The following is a 15,910-nucleotide window of genomic DNA, read 5'->3' as shown; positions in this document are numbered from 1 at the left end:
GCCCCAGAACAGCACCCATGGGTGCAGCCAGAGCCATTGCGCTGCCAGGCTCAGCCCCTCTCTGGGGCTACACTTCCACACCAGCTGCTTCATGGGCTCATCCCTAGGTCTCAGAGGGGATCCTGCCCCTCTGCTGCACCCTGTGAGACTCCCCTGCATCCTGCATCCATCCATCACTTGGCAAGCGGGAACTCATCTCCATTCCCCTCCACCCCCCGCCCCCAATCCCACTGCAGGAACCCCCCTCACTGCACAGACCCACCTCATCATAGAGAAACTGGCTTTTATTATTCTTAATGAGGAATGTCAGCAGGTGCTGGGGGGAGCCCTGCAGAGCTCAGCCCTGTGGCCCAGCCCCCCCACCAGAGACCCCCAAACCAGCCTCTCAGCTGTTTGACTCCTTAAAAGAGAAGATCTGCCCCCAAAGCAGCTCTGTGGGGCCCAGGCCCAAGGGTGTGAGCTCGCAGCACCCCTCTGGCTTCTTGTGCCTTCTTCTAATACAAAAGTCAAGAGGAAATGGAACCATAAAAGCAAACAGGGACCAAACCTGCCCTGGCTTAAAAAAAGGCAGTAACTCCCATGCATGTGTTAAAAAGAGAAAGGGCAGGGGCTCAGGTACAAGGGAGGAGGCAGCCAGGCCCACAGGGGAACCTGCTGCACACTCCTGCTTCCACCTCAGAAAGGTGGTGGAAGGATGCTGACAGCCACGCACGTGCCTGTGTGCACTGCAGTCCCTCCACACACACACACACCCTGCCCTGAGAGGGCAGCTCTTTATGCCCCAGGGAAAGAGAAGTTGTCTTCCTCCTGGGGCTTGCGGATCCAGCTGCCGTAGCCTAGCTCCTCCAGTGTGCTGAAGAAGCTCTGCTTGGCCTCCTGGTACGCCCTGGCTGCCTCCTTAGCATCTGAGTACACCGAAAGGCATTGCAGGTCCCTGCGGTTGGTCTTGGCACACAACTGCTGGAACAGGGCGAACACTTCCCTCTTGGACACGCGAGACACCTCCAGCTTGGGGCTGAGAAGGAAGACAAAGGCAGCAATGAAGGATGTGCCCCTCGGAAGAGCAAAGAGGAGCAGGGAGCTTGGGGTAAAGCCCTCCATGAGCTGCTGCAAGGTGTCCTGTCTCAGCAGGGCTCTGCTGCTTCCAGCCCTCCCCACCCAGAAGGTGCTGGTACCAGCACGGGGTGCACCCACAGCTTCAGAGCTGCCCCTTTCCCCCACCTGAAGAGCAGCATCAGGAACAGCTCCCTCTTACCCATCGACTTTCCCTTTGGTGCCATCCAGGACTTCGACTTCACTCTCATCAGCCAGGCACCAGTTCACTGAGGACTCCTTCGTCTTGCCCGTCTGCCGTGTGGAGTCATATACACTCACCCGCCCAACCTGCACCACAGGCAAGAAGGGGCCTCAGCACCAATCCTGCTGCACCAGCTTGCTGGGAACAGGGGACCCCAGTCTCCTTTTCCCCCAGAGCAAGTGATTGCCATGACAAAGGGAGCAGGTTTCAAGACATCAACCCCCAGAGCCTCCCTGGAGAGCTGCTGAAGGAGACCCGCTCAGGGAGGCCCCAGGAGCAGAGATGGACGTGGGGATGGAGAGATGAAGAAGTGCCAAGGCCACAGTACCTCCGGATGGTTGATGTGATACGGAGCCTGGAGCTTGCCTTGCAGCACGCTCCCATCTCTGGCCACGCGGCAGCAGATCGCACGTGTTAAGTGACCTTGACTGTACAAGTAACCTGTGGAGGGACAGACACACAGGCATGAGGAAGCAGGGCCAGCACAGGCAAAGCCCCAAGAGCCACAGAGCTGCTCAGGAGCTCCAGAAAGCTCAGAGCCACGTGGCTCAGGGACATGTCCCCTGGATGTGTAAGAGGAAGGTTTCAAGCCTGCAATATTTTTCACCCAAGACACAAACAGGCAGTTTCTGTCTCACCCTCCCAGATCACATGTGCCTGTGAAAACAAAGAACCTTGGAGAAAAACCCACTCCACCCACAGCAGACAAGGCAAAAACTCCCTTTTCCACTTGCAAACAGCACAGCTCTGCCAAGAACGACGTTTCAGCCCCTTACTCCTCCAGCCTCCACAATGAAGCTTTCTCATCTCTTGGGGAAGGGAAGTTCCTTGTTGCTGCAACCCAGCTCTATGGGGCAGGGCAGCACACCCAGCCCAGGCCAGGAAGGATGGTGGGTCTCCTACCAAGTGTAACAGAGCTGAGATAAACTGGTTCCAGGAAGTGTGACAGCAAAGCCCCCTGCAAGCCCAGCACATTCCAGCGTAGGATCTTGTCACTGCAGGACATGGTGCGTAAGCGCTCCCCATGCTGAATCCCATCCCACGTGGGCACAATGTCACTGGACTCCACAGGAATGGTCCCTTCCCCTGCGCAAGAGAGGAAGAGTCAGGTACCCAATAACCCAAAGTCCAGCAGCAACCTCACCAGAATCTCTCCTGCGTGCGCAGGCCCAGGGTGACCTCCGGAGTCACTCTGTCCCCAGCTCCAAGGAATGTGCTTAGAATATCCCATTGGAAAAAGGGAACCCATGTACTGAGGCCAGAGGAGTCAGTTTTAACGTTGCTGCAGCAGAATGAATTAGTGCTTGAAAGGGAAGGCAGAGACATCCAAGCTTAGCAGCAAACATCAGCTCTCGCTAGTGTGGCAGGCTAAGTGCCTGAGATGGGAAGGAGCAGGGACTCTCTCTAATGCTCCCACCCCTTTCCCCCACCTCCTTTGACTCCTGAGTGCTTCAAATCTCACAACAGCACCACAAAGTGAGGGGTAAGGAAGCTTTGGAGCTCCAGGAAGAGGACCTGGAGCCATCTCAAATGAGGGGAGTGAATGCACTCACCATTCTCCACCTTGGTCCGCAACTTGCCCTGTTTGGGGTTCTCAAAGAGGGGCTGATGCTGAGCCTGCCCCACGACGCTTGCCTGATCACTGCAGGACTTATCAAAGAGAGCCCCATCTCCACAAGGTGCTGTGCTAGAAAACAAATGCTCCCCAAGTTAGTACCGACCCTCAGAGAACAGCCAGGGCCAGGGGGGAGCCAGTGCCACTGAGAGCGGTGCCCTGCACAGCCCCACACAAACCTGATGTACAGGTGGAAGGTAACACCGCACTTGACCTTGAGCCTCTTCCCTCCTGCTGGCTCAAAAATGCTCTCTTCTGCAGAGGAAGGATCAGAGGGGTTGTACTTCATCAGCTCACTATAGAGAAACCTGAGAGGAACAAGTTCACATCAGGAGGCTGCTCTGCTCCCTCAGACAAGGAATGCTTCAGTCCCACCACTGCCTGTGCCCAGGACAGGAGGATCCCAAACTCTGCCTCTGTTGCACCAAGCTGCCTGATCCTTCTGCATGGGAGAGCAAAAACCTGGACCTGTGGCCAAGAATACCTGGAAGTCAAGAAAGTTTCTGCTGCTACAGAAAAAGTGCAAAAAGAAGCAGCTTTCCTGATATGCAGAGGCCACACCAGACAATGAGCACTGGCAGGAGAGGGGAAAGAGCCTGCCTGGCTGCTGACTGCATGCGTCTGAGCTAAGAGTGAAGAAGGCTTCAAGGTTGTTAACCCAGCACCTTTAGTCAGCACCACGTCTGCACTAGCAGCAAACAGCCCTGAGGGCAGCTCAGCACAGGAGATATTATTAACACAGCCCATGATCTCTTTACAATGACAGGGCCTTTTGTGGCTGCTGCTGTCCAGGGACAGGCAAAAACCTTGAGGTTTCCAATGCAGCATCAAGGACTAAGGAAAAACTGCAGCTTCCCAGCGGCTACAGCAGAGCCTGGGCAGGGCCTTGCTTTGCAAGGAGAGAGGGAGCTCACTCTTGGATGTGTGGGCTCTGCTGTGCCACAGCAGCCACGACTGTCAAGATGAAAAGCTGAGACAGACAGGAAGTGAGAATGGCATCCTCCGACTTCCCACCTTCCCAGGGACCTGCTCTCAACACCTTCCAGTGCTGAGGAACGCAGAGCATGGTAGCAGGCGGCAAAGGCTTTAGGAAAGCAGCTGGGTTTGCTTGTCATAACGGGGAGAGCAGACATTGCTAAGGCAGGTCCAACTCCAGCTCCCCTGAGTTTAAGAAGTGCCATATGGAATTGTTTAGAAAAGAGAGCAGTACTGCAGTTTAGTTGGGAAACCCCTTCCCAAGCGATGAAAAGGGATTTCTTTTATCCACACAAACACATTTGGAATGTTCTCCTGCAGCCTTTGGCACGCAGAGCCAGGGAGGCCAGAGGAGGACCTGGCCTGCAGACTCCCAGGCACCTTGGCTCAGGCAGAGCTGGGCTCACACTGAAGCAGCGCGTCGTGCGCCAGCCAAGCAGCCTCTGCAAGCTGCTTTATTTTAGGTACATCAGATGCAGCCCTTGGACTCTTGGCAACTCTCCAGTTTGGTGCTAATTTGGGCACCATTCAGGCACGGCCCCTTCTTATCAGAAGTAACTTCCCTCTATTTAGCACCACATGGATAAACAGTAGTGCTTGAGGATCCCAGCCTCTCCCAACACAGCTCCATCCCTCTATGATGGGTCAGCACCTCCTGGCGGGTGCTTCTCCTGCAGCTTTCCCCTTCTCTCACCTCACAAAGCCTCTTCGAGAGATGATTTCTGCGTGGCAGTCGTTCACTGTCTCCCCCTTCAGGCTCAGCTCCTCGCCCTTCACACACCGGTTACCTGAAACACAGTCCAGAATCAGGCAAGGGGCAAAGTCAACACCAGCTTCGCAGGAAGAGGGAGGCATTCAAGTTGCTTCAGGTTTTACTTCTTTGGGCTCCTGAGCAGCAGCAGCATCCCCTGCCTATGAAATCATTATCCTGATCCAAGCAGTGAGGAAAACAAAGGGACAAAGATACTACTTTAGGGACAACGGAGACAAACTGCCCAAGGTTTAGGGGCAGTGGCCCTTACCAAGTGGTTTCCAGCCCACCACTCTGGGTGGACATGTGGCAGCTCACTAGGAAGGGAGCTGAGGTCAATGCAACAGAGAGGAGTTGTACAGCATGAGGAGCCTGTGCTCTGATGCACAGAGCAGCAGCTGGAGCAGGGATGAAGAGCAGCAGAGCTGCAGGCACCCCCGCATTGTTCTCACTGTGCCCACAGCACTTGCGCCACCACGTGAGCCCTGCGAACGTTTTCTGCTCTCCCTGAGGAAGCCTTCAGCAACAGCCATTCCCAGACAGGGAACCTAGCAGGGAAGTGAGAGCTCAGCTTATGCTGGAAGAACCTGTCCCTACCTGTCCCAATGCTGACCACCACTCCCAGGCCCTTGTTCCCTTTCCGCATGATGATGGCAGCCAGGATCTTCCTCCCGAGCAGGCTGTGCTGGATGCGCGCAGTGAGGGTGTTGAAGCGCTGGTGGCTCAGCATAGCCAGCTGATCATGAAGGGTGCTGCCACTCACAGGGAGCTGGAACAGGGGCACAAGAGCAGGGTTGCTAAGAGCTCATGGAATAGAACAGCTCAAGAAGTTACTAACGTGGAGCAGTAGGAATACAGAAAACAGGAGCTACAGGCAGCGCAACTGCGGTTGAGTGCATGGACAGTAGAATGTCCAGGGGTGGGTGGAGTTCTTTTAGGTATAGAGGGGAGCTACGAGGATGATCAGGGGCTGTAACTGTAGTGATAGGACAGGAGTGATGAGTTCAAACTGAAATAGGGGAGATTTAGGTTGGAGATAAGGCAGAAGTTCTTCCCTGTGAGGGCAGTGGCGAACTGGAATGGGTTGAATGGAGATGCTGTGGCTGCCCCATCCCTGTCAGTGTTCAAGGCCAGGTTGAACACAGGGGCTTGAAGCAACCTGCTCCAGTGGAAGGGGTCCCTGCCCATGGCAGGGGGTTGAAACTGGATGAGATTTAAGGTCCTTTCCAACCCATTCTATGATTCTATTTCTGGGAAAGCCTTGTCCAACACTTGGAGCCCTGCTTTGAGCACCATCACTGAGCGCCAGCAGCAAGCTGTCCTCCTGGCAGCGAGTGACAAGGTCTGAGGAATGGCCTCCTGAGACTGCCAGGGGAAACCCCCAGCACAAAGGAACAAGACCTATCTTGTCTGTTCCCAGAGCCTCAGCCAAGGAAATCTGGTACTGGCTTTGAAGGAATTCCTTCTGTCCCCGCCGTGAGGAGGCTGCAGAGTCCCTCCCATTGCAGCCAAGCTCTTGCCTCCTCTGGCACTGCTGAGTGACAAATCCTCCCTGATGGCTTCTCTATTTTAGAGGCACAGCTGCCGTGCTCAGCTGTGCAGCCTGGCACATGGCTCTGAAGAGCTCACACAACCCGGATCTAAAGCAGCACAGGTTTAGAACAGCCATTCCCAACATAGCCAGAGCTTTGCTCTTCCCTACTCCTGAGGTTTTGAGCTGACACAGATTTTAATGCAGAACAAAGGAATCTGGAAAGAGAGGGGGGGGAAGTCACAGAATTCAAGAGGAGCTGCTTCTCTTCCACCAAAGGAACACGTTTCAGGAGCTTGTGGAAGAAGCTGATGATAATTCAGCCCTAAAGCAGAGGCCAGCAGGAGGGAGGAGCACGTCTGTGCCCTGAGGAAAAGCCTAACCCACTTCAGGGAAGGCACCTTCTGAGAACAAAGGCCTCACAGTTGATTTTGGAGGCATTTTTCTGCTAGACTGAAAGCACAGGACAAGCAGGGATACAAAAGCAGCCCTAGCTTTGGAGGGAGAGGATTTACCTCAGGGATGTTCATCCCTTCCATGCACTCAATCTTCTCAGTCTCGCCAATGAGGACTCTGAGGGCTGCATCCGCTGCCTCCTGCTTGCCCTGCTTTTTGCTGTGAGCAGTTACAGCTGGGAACCAGCGGCCTCCAACCTTTGCCTGATACACAAACCTGTAACGAGAGCAGCAGAGCTCTGACAAAGCAAGAAACCCCCAGGTTTCAGGCTGGCTTTTAAGCGGAGAGGGGAGTGGAGGCAGCTCATGCACCCAGAGGCAGCAGCTCAGCCTGGCGCCAGCTCAAACTGCACCAGGAATTCTGCCTGGACCAAAGGAACAGTGCAAAACCTCCTCCTGGGCAGCTGCAGTGACTTACTTGGGGTCATGGGGAGGTCCTGACTGGTCAATGAGCTTGAACTCTGCAGCGAAGCCATTGGAGCGGGCGTATTCCAGCAGACCACTGACAGGGTTGACATTAAGGTATTTGATGAGCTCCCCAACACCCTTTGTTTTTGCCACCTTGGATTCATCTGGAGCGGGAATCCATGGTGCAGAGCTGTGCATGGGCTGGTCACCTTGGGGCTTCACCGCAGGCTAGAGCAGAGTTAGGAGAAGGCTGTCAAATACTGAGCAGCTGGAACCACCACAGGCCAAGAGCAGCAACAAACCTCTGCTAGAGCCAGCACGTGGCCTTGGGGGGTGAAACCCAGGGGAAGATGAAATAAAGGAAGGGGGGACCCGATCCAAACCACTTGGCTCTTCTAAAGAAGCTCTTCATACCTGTTCAGGCAAGACATGGGGGACAGACTCTCCAGAAAGAATCTTCACAGCAACTTCTGCTGCCATTTGCTTTGCTCCCTTCTTGCTGTTTCCTACCACAGCAGGGAAAATTTGGTCACCCATTTTCACACAGTAGCTGAACCTGACAGGACATTATAGCATATGAGAAGGATATAAGCAGAGGTGTCTCCATCTGGTTAATATCCAATTCTCTCCGTTCAAGTTAAGTCCTTTTGCATTATCTCCAATTGACATCTACCATAATGGCCCTAAACATGCCCAGGAGAGCAGTACCAGGTAGGGTACAGGCCTGGAACCTGTTCCTGCTCTGGCAGATGAAACAACATTCTTTCTCTGAGAAAGGCTGGCAGGTTTGGTCTCTTTCTGGAGGCAGATGTTTGGAGGAGCCATGCCCAAATCCCTGGGATCGGAGCAGCATTCAGGCAGGTCAGTGATGAGGCCGGGAACATGGGGAGTGTGCTGAAGAGGAAGGATATGAAAGACATGTCCCCAAAGCTGACACCCATCTGCCATACCTGGGATCGTGAGGTGGCCCTTCCTGAGAGAGCAGCTGGAATTCAATCGTGTTCCCCGATTTCTGGCCATACTCCATCAATATGCTGATGGGATGCTTCCCAGGGAGCAGGCTGAGGGGAGCTGCTGCAGGTGAGGGCTCTGGCTCCAGAGGCAAAGGCTACAGCAAGAAGAGGGGAGGAAACCAGTTGCAGCCTAACCACAGCTTGAGCAGCCTCCCAAGGAAAGCAGACAAGACTCACCAGAGGTTCGGAGCTCTCAGAGGGAAAGGGCTCTTCACATTTAATTCCCCCCTGTCTTCCATTCTCTGCTTCACTCATCAGGACCTTCATAGCATTGGCTGCTGCCTCCTGCTTAGCCAGTTTCTTGCTCCCTGCTTCTGCTGGTGGGAAGCGACGCCCATTGATCACTGCCTGGAACTTAAACCTTGGAAAGAGAACCCCAAAGAAGTAAATTCAGAGGCAGAGGTATCTTCTCAGAGCAAGCACAGCTGCTCTTGGGACTCAGGTGAGAAGGAACAGCTACTCCTGGCTGGGAGAGCAAACCCACACTGCCACATGCAGAACACACAAATACCAAGAGTGTCCCAACAGCTCTGCCTCATTCCATGGCACTTCCAGAGCTGCTTAGGACAGAGGAGCAGCTCCAGCTCTTGCTCTGAAAGAACAGACTGCATTGCCTTGTTCCCAAGCCCCAGGAACACATCACGGCTCTATGCAGAGCAGTTGCATCTCCTGCACAGAGATGAAGAAAGCTTAAAAGCAGCCTGTGCTGTTCCATCTGTACCTGGTCATGCAGGATCACTCATTCCTCTGGCAGCATCCCTGCCTATCCAGTGCATTCCCAGCATCTCAGGGAGGTGCTGCCTCACATAAACCTCTTGCCTTTGCTGTTCCCTCTCTGTTCCCTGTGGAGTCTAACACAGGCGGCTTCACTCCTGCCCTCCAGCCCAACACAGAGGAAACCTGCTTCCAAGGGTCAAACTATACGTGGAGAGGGGTTATGGGGTTGAAGCCGTTCAGCTCCCTCCTTCCCAACAAAAACGGGACTTCATCTTTAGAAATGAGGCCAATTTTCCTGTCTAGCGGATCCATTGACATGCTCCCATGTGGCACATCCAGAGCTTTTTACCAGCTCAGCAGTGCTCAGGAACAGCCAAGGTTTCACATGGGGAAGCAGGGCTCCAGGGGCTGACCTGTGTCATGCTACGTGCTCTGCTCAGAGGCCACTCTGACCCCAGAAACAGCCAGAGTGGCTTCACCTCATCCAAGCCAAGAGAGCTGCACCCAAGCACTTTGTTCCGGGTTCCCTTTCTACCAATTTCAGGGGGGGAGCATCCAGAGAGGTAGCTCAGAAATACCAGTTTCCCCCTATGCAATCCAAATGAAAACCAAGTGATCCAATTAGATGTGACCTGAAGAGATGAATCCCACTTTCACTGCTCAGAATGAGGGGCAGGGCTGTCAAAACTGGACTAACCAGGACTACATTTTAGCCTTGGTTTTTGGGGAGGTTGGCCTGTTTTTTTTAAGCTGCTGCAAGGAATCTAGGCTAATCCTTGTGAAACAAGCATTAAGGAGCAGGGGCTTGGATACAAAGGTGAGGGGCTGAAGTTAGTGGAAGAGCATTTTAAGCAAGAAGACAGCTCAGGAAAGGGAGGGAATGTTCTCACCGTGGCTCATGAGAGGGTCCACTCTGCTCCAGCATGGCAAACTCACAGTGCTGATAGGTGTACTGGGAATACTCAGTAAGGCCACTCACTGGGTTCTTCTCCTGACAAGCCAGCAGCTTCTCCACGGGTGTACAAGGTAAAGCAGCTTCAAACTGGGCGGTGTAACTGGGGGAAGCTGGGGAACTCATGATGGCTTCTGCCTCCTCAGGCTGCTTGTTGATGGAGTTCAGGTTATCTGGGATATCATCCGTGGCCCACTTCCCATTCTCAGAGTTATCATAGTGACTCAAACTGGAGAACTGGGGCTTTGTGTCCTCAGGCACGGCTGCTTCCATGTCACTGCCCTCACTGTGCTCAGCATGCCCCAAAGGCTGCTGTCCGTTCTCTGCCCCTTCTCCTCCTGCCATGCTCACTGCTGGGGAAGCTGCTGTCACCTCCTGGGGGCCAGGAGGAACAGAGGAAGGTGGAAACCCCAGCTCAGGTTTGGGCTCTGCCTTCTGCATCACTGCACTGGCCTTCAGCCTCATCTGCATCCGCTCGCGCTTCCTGTCTGTCAGGGACCACCTCGGGGGGGTCGTGTTCTGCTTGTGGACATCCCCCAGCTTCTCCAGGGCGCTGAGGAAGGCGTTGACATCCTTGGCCCTCGAGAAGCCGATGTTTTTGGCCAGGTTGAGTGCTGTGCTTTCTGCCACGCTGAACAAGTAGTTACAAATCTTGTCCTTGGTCTCAGCCATCGTGGGGTCAGCGTCTCCTGAAGCAGCTGTGCTCTTCTCTCCTCTGCTCTCTCCAGCTGAAGCTGGGCGACCACTGCTGTGCTCAGTGGGGCTCCTCTCCCTCCCTGCGCTGGGGCTGCTGATGATCCACAGAGGTGGCGTCTCCCCTCCCTTGCGCAACTTGCCTTCTCTGAAGAGTTTATACAGAACACGGTTGACCTCTTTCTTCTGAACTCGAAGCTTCCGCGCCAGCTCATGAACTGTGCGAGTCTCTCCCTCCCCGAGCTGCCTGAAAAGAGTCAGGATTTCCCGTTCACAGTCTTGGCCAGCAAGAGAGAGCCTCTGGAAATTGAGCCTGATGCTGTCAGAGCCCCTCTCCGCGTTGCTCTGATGGTGGTACTGAGGAGGGCAACGCTGTGGGGAGGGCTTTGCCCAAGGATGCTCACTGGAGGACCGATCGCACCCTGCTCTGCTCCAGCGGAGCTGCCATCTCTCCGCAGGAGCCGGTGCTGCAGCTCGCACGCCTCTGATATCCCAGGATCCCTGAAGGGAACGGAGCTCAGTGCCCTGCTCCGTCAGGAGCTGCTGCTGCAGAAATGCTCCCTGGTTCCTTCCTGGGGTACGAGGGCGGTTGAGGAAACCTTGGGTAGTGCTGGGCCAGTTCTGCCTCGACCAGGGCACACACGAGCCTCTGCCTTGAGCAGTGCCTCTGCTCATAGCGCAGTGCTGGGACCCGCGTGCGGCCCCGGCGGCTGCTGCGCCAGGGCAAGGGGAGCTCTGCTTCGCTCTGTGCCCTCCGTCCAGAGCAGGCACCTGCTGGGGGGAACGCAGGAACTGAGCCCATGTTCCAGACCCACGCCTGGAACAGCTTCCTGCCACCAAAGCGGCTTCCCCTCGCAAAGCTTTCCCGTTTAAACCCAAAGAGCACCTCAGCGCCTGCCCAGCACAGGAGCCAACAGCGAAGCTCAGCCCAGGCCCAGCTGTAAACCACCTCTTTGATCCCCTTGCACCGGCGATCAGGGGTGCTTGGTCTGGTCATGATGCATCCCCCAAACACAAGGGAGCTTCACTCCTCTGCCCTGAGGGGCAGAGGGATCCCAGCCTCACTTTGCAATCAGAGCAGTGGGGGCAAGAGAAGGTGAAGTAGCTCCTGTTGTCACACAGGACAGAGCTGCACCAGGTGGGCAACAGCTTGCAGTGCCCTCTTTTAGGAACCTCTCTTCACAAGCATGGTTTTCCCGATGGACGCCACCTCAGCGCTTCCACCGCCACCGAACGCACCCCGAGACCACTCACGTTTCATCAACAAACTCACGAACAGCCTCCAATAGCACCCAGCCCCTGAACCAGCTCTGTATGCGGAGCTTGGGGGGCTCTGTGCAGAGAGGGGGGATCCCTTTCCCAGCTCCTTCCTCTGGAAACTCCTTTGGCCCCGAGGCAGAGGCAGCACCGAAGACCGGGGTCTGCTCTACCTCCGCCTCATCCACTCACCAGATTCCCTGCTTTTAGAAGCAAACGGCCGGGCTAAACCCACCCCTGACCCGAGCGGCGGCGGCGCCGGGGGCACCGCTGCAAGACGGCTGCGACCTCCCTTTCGGTTTCGGTTCCCGGCCCGGCAGCGCCCGCGGCTCTGACCCGGCGGGAGCACAGAGAGCCTGGGGCCACCTCGCAGCCGCAGTCAGAGCCCGCGAGGCTCCGGGCGGGCCCTGCCTTCGGGAGCTGCCGCCGGGACGAGGCCCGCAGCCCCGAAGGCACCGGGAATACCGAGCAGCCGGTACCGGGCCAGCGCGCAGGGGAGGCCCCGCCTGGGCCCGGGGCTGCCGCACACGGACACAACGGGTCCCCGCGATGGAGGCCAGGCTGGCGGGACGCCCGCGGCCATGGGGGCGGCTCCGCCCCACACACGAGGCCCGCACCCGGTCCCAGTCCGGACCCCCAGCGCCCCCTTACCCCCTCCGCTGCCGCTGCTCCCGCCGCGGCCGGCGCAGACTGATGACGCAACCGAGCGCCCCCTCCAAACCCCCGCGCCTGCGTAGCTCGCAGGGAGCCGCGCGGCCGCCATCTCGGTTGAGGGCAGAGCGCGGCGGCCATGTTAAGCGCGGGCACCGCGGGGCTGTGCCGGGGCCGCCGCGGACCGAGCGCGGGCCCCCCCCTCGCCCCGCCCCTGCTCTGTCCAGCGGCGGCCGCTCCCGCTGCCCCCCGGGCGCACAAAGCAGCGGCATCAGCCCCGCAGGGGCGCTGAGCCCGAGGGGGGATCGGGGTCCTCCATGGGCCTCGCCACGTGGGGCTCCTCCATGCCCCCCCCGGCCCATGTGCCCCCCGTTTGACAGGGTGGGAGCTGGACTGGAGGAGGGAAGGCTCCTGAAGGGGAGCCCCCAGAGCCTGAAGGGGCTGCAGGAAACCTGGAGAGGGGCTTTGGACACATGCCTGTAGGGACAGGCCAAGGGGAATGGCTTTAACCTGCCCGAGGGGAGACTGAGATGAGCTCTTAGGCAGAAGCTCTTCCCTGTGAGGGTGCTGAGGCGCTGGCACAGGGTGCCCAGAGAAGCTGTGGCTGCCCCATCCCTGGCAGTGTTCAAGGCCAGGTTGGACACAGGGCTTGGAGCAAGCTGCTCCAGTGGAAGGGATCCCTGCCATGGCTTTAGATGAGCTTTAAGGTCCTGTCCAACACAGCCCATTCCATGATTCCCTGTGTGCCCTCCAACTGTGCTGGGGCTCTGCTGTCTCCTGCGGGTCCCCCCACCCCCCTGTGAGCCCCACATGGGCCCCATTTTCCCCTGTGGGGCTCCACTCACCCCGATTTCAATACACGTTCAATTAACTCCAGAGCTGCCCCTTCCACCAAGACCCGACTCCCACCCCACCGTCTCCCAGTGTCCACCTCACTGAGCCCAAAGCCTTGGGTGTGATCCCTCTGTTCGTGTGGTCTCCAGGACAGATTGCTCCTGCCTGGGGCTTCGCTGCCTGTGTGCAGACACTCGTGTGTCAGGCACCAGCTGGCAACGGAAGCCCTGCACCACTCCCACCCCGCTCCCAGCCTCTGTCCCGCTAAGGGATGGATGCAGCTCCGTCTGCCCCTGCTTGCCCACGGTGAGCAGAGCACATGGGGACAAGCTCCTCAGAGCACCCTGCTCCCCACCAGCAGCTCTGCTTGGCCCGGAGTGATGCTGATGGTGGCTGCGTGTGCCTTCAGGTGGGGACCCTGCACCCACCACGGCTGGTTCCTTGCCTTCATGTGCAGGCATTCCCAAGGGAGGCACTGCAGGCACGCAGAGATGGTGTGTCAGGCCCCAGCGCTGCCAGGCTCGGGTGCTGCTCGTGCTCAGGGTGGGTTCTGGAGTCAGGGATTTGTAGTTTGCGTTTCCCAGTTTGATTTTGGTGTGTTTGGGGGATGTCATGGAGAGACTCCTTGTCCCCAGAAGGACCCCTCACACCGTCCGAAATGGTCGCAGCTTCTTCCCTAAAGGGTTTGGAAGCACAACCCCCGTGCCGGGGCTGAGGCTGGTGAGGGTCAGGCGCTCCCCGTCCCCACGAGCAGTGCCTCCCACCCGCGCTGCTGAGGCAGGGATGACTCCGCAGCACACAGCGATCAGCTCCTCAATCTGTTCTCTTCTTCTCTCCCCCATTTAATTGCCTGGGATCACTTCTCAGCTTTAACCCTCCTCGGTGAGCATGATTCATCGTGGCTGCTGCTAAGGCAGAGCGGGGAGTTTACAGCGCTGCTCTGCGCTGCATTGCCACGATCCCCCCTGCCCATGGACCCAGCCGGGGGCATAGATCCTGTGGGGCTGCAACACCCGCAATGTGCCAGCAGCCACTTCATCGGTACGAGTTCATTCTCCTTTCCCCTGCTTTATGGAAAACTGGGCAGGCTCCAACCTGTTTCCATAGGAACGGGCTGGGAGAGCCGAGGGCTCTGACACAGCCACAGCGTCTGCATCCCGCTGGCAGCGCTTCCCAAGCCCGCGGCCACGGGAAGCCCGTTTGTGCTGGAGCTGAGGAGCTGCCGGCTGAGAACCGGCCCCAGCGTTATCCCTGCGGGGGCCGGGGTAAGGATGGGCAGGGCTGGGAGCAGCATCCCGGGATGCCGGGCCTCCTCCTGCTCCCCAGAGCAGAGGCTCCGCTTCCCCGGGCTGAGCAGAGGCTTCCCCGCGCGATGGCAGCATTCGCTCAACGTCCCTGGCGGGCGGGAGATGCCTCAGGTGTCTGCTTTGTTTCGCCTTCCCTCTTACGAAATGAAAGGAGAGGAAATGGATTGTGGCACAGCTCCCCCGCCCGATTCGCTGTTCAAATGCCAGTTCTCAGCTCAGGCCATTGTTCCGCCGAGGTTCGTCTCAAACTGCTTTATTAGACGCTGGAAAATAGCTCTTCCCTGCTCTCAGAGCCAGCCTGTTCCTCCAAGGGAGATAAAAGCTGAGGGTTTGATTGCAAAGGGGACATTCTGTTACCCTTTTAAAGCACGTTGTGATTGAAGGCAGCCCTGGGAGCGGTGTATTCTTAGCCTTGCCGGTGCCCGCTCCCTTCCAGCCCAGGGGCAAGCTATGCTTTCAGGCTGCAGGAGGTTCAGTCAGGTCCTGGCCCTCCTGCAGTGCCCATCGAGCGCTCCGGGCTCTGCGTATGTGGAGCGAGGAATTGGGCTGAGGCAGTTCCCTTGTCCTCCCAGCGTTGCTCTGGTTTGTGCCTGGCTGCAGAGGCCCAGCGGGGAGCCGAGGTGGAAAACCTCCCTGGAAACCCTCCACAGCTCCAGCGCCTTCACTTGCCTTTAGAGGGGGAAAAGCCTTTCTTCTCTTCCAGCAGGTCTCTGTACAAGCACGGTGCAGGCAGCACACAGGAAATGCTGCCGCATCCCGATCCCGGGGCTTCTGTCTGGGCACCACAGGAAGGGGCTGCTTCCCACAAAGCCGCTTTTTACCCCCTCCTGCCCCCGAAGGGCTGGCTCCCGACTGGGGAAGCAGCAGAGCTGAGCAGGGCACTGCACAAGCTGTTTCTCTCCGCAAAGGAGTGAACCAGCCCCGGGAGCTGCCATGTCTGCGCTGCCGAGGTGTCAGCAGCGATTACTCATCTCCTTCTGCAGAGCACAGGGGAAGGGGCGACTCTGCCACGGCTCCTGGCACCTCAATACATGTGATGCTCATCCCCTCGGGCACCAGCGCGCTCCAGGGCTGCTCCCGTGCCTTCACCCTTGGTTCCCACCGCGGCTGCCGGCTGGGGAAGCACCTTTTATCCCCCCTGTCCCAAGAGGTACATTGGAAAGCAGGAGCAGGCGGCAGCGTGGCAGGGATGCTGCGTGAGCATCCTTCAACTCCTGGGTACCAAGGGGCTCGTCTGTTGTGGGTTTACAGCCACCACAGCATCTGCTTGGTGAGACCTACCCTGTGGTGGTCGTCCCTCCCCCAGCCTGGTGCCATCGCGGCCACAGGCTCCTCCAGCTTGGAGTGGGGCTGGGGGGGACCGGAGCAAGTGGTAGCCGGCGGCGGCTCCCCTTGGCGAGGCTCCAGCAGCGTCAGCCTCTCCCTCAGCGAGCTGTCATCTCCTGGGTGCCGGC

General features: G+C 57.5%; 1 protein-coding gene across 1 annotated transcript; it reads right to left on the bottom strand.

The window, feature by feature from the left end:
• Positions 1 to 755: 755 nt before the first annotated feature.
• On the bottom strand, positions 756 to 12,443 carry ADAR (adenosine deaminase RNA specific). Its single transcript, XM_061477966.1, has 15 exons — positions 12,316 to 12,443; positions 9,653 to 11,178; positions 8,223 to 8,406; positions 7,983 to 8,140; positions 7,447 to 7,588; positions 7,043 to 7,260; positions 6,685 to 6,841; positions 5,236 to 5,407; positions 4,582 to 4,675; positions 3,092 to 3,220; positions 2,851 to 2,984; positions 2,201 to 2,383; positions 1,626 to 1,738; positions 1,256 to 1,383; positions 756 to 1,015 (listed from the first exon to the last, which is right to left on the bottom strand). The coding sequence occupies exons 2-15, from the start codon at positions 11,080 to 11,082 to the stop codon at positions 775 to 777; spliced, it is 3,483 nt and encodes a 1,160-aa protein (XP_061333950.1). The 5' UTR covers positions 11,083 to 11,178; positions 12,316 to 12,443; the 3' UTR covers positions 756 to 774.
• Between the last annotated feature and the right edge of the window lie 3,467 nt (positions 12,444 to 15,910).

This window comes from Pezoporus flaviventris, unplaced genomic scaffold (genome assembly GCF_033815535.1).
Source record: "Pezoporus flaviventris isolate CSIRO_AGI_PZ_B2104156 unplaced genomic scaffold, CSIRO_AGI_Pfla_v1 ptg000112l, whole genome shotgun sequence".
NCBI classification, from domain to species: domain Eukaryota; kingdom Metazoa; phylum Chordata; class Aves; order Psittaciformes; family Psittacidae; genus Pezoporus; species Pezoporus flaviventris.
Note: the sequence above shows the minus strand (reverse complement) of the source record. Positions and strands in the feature narration are given on the sequence as shown.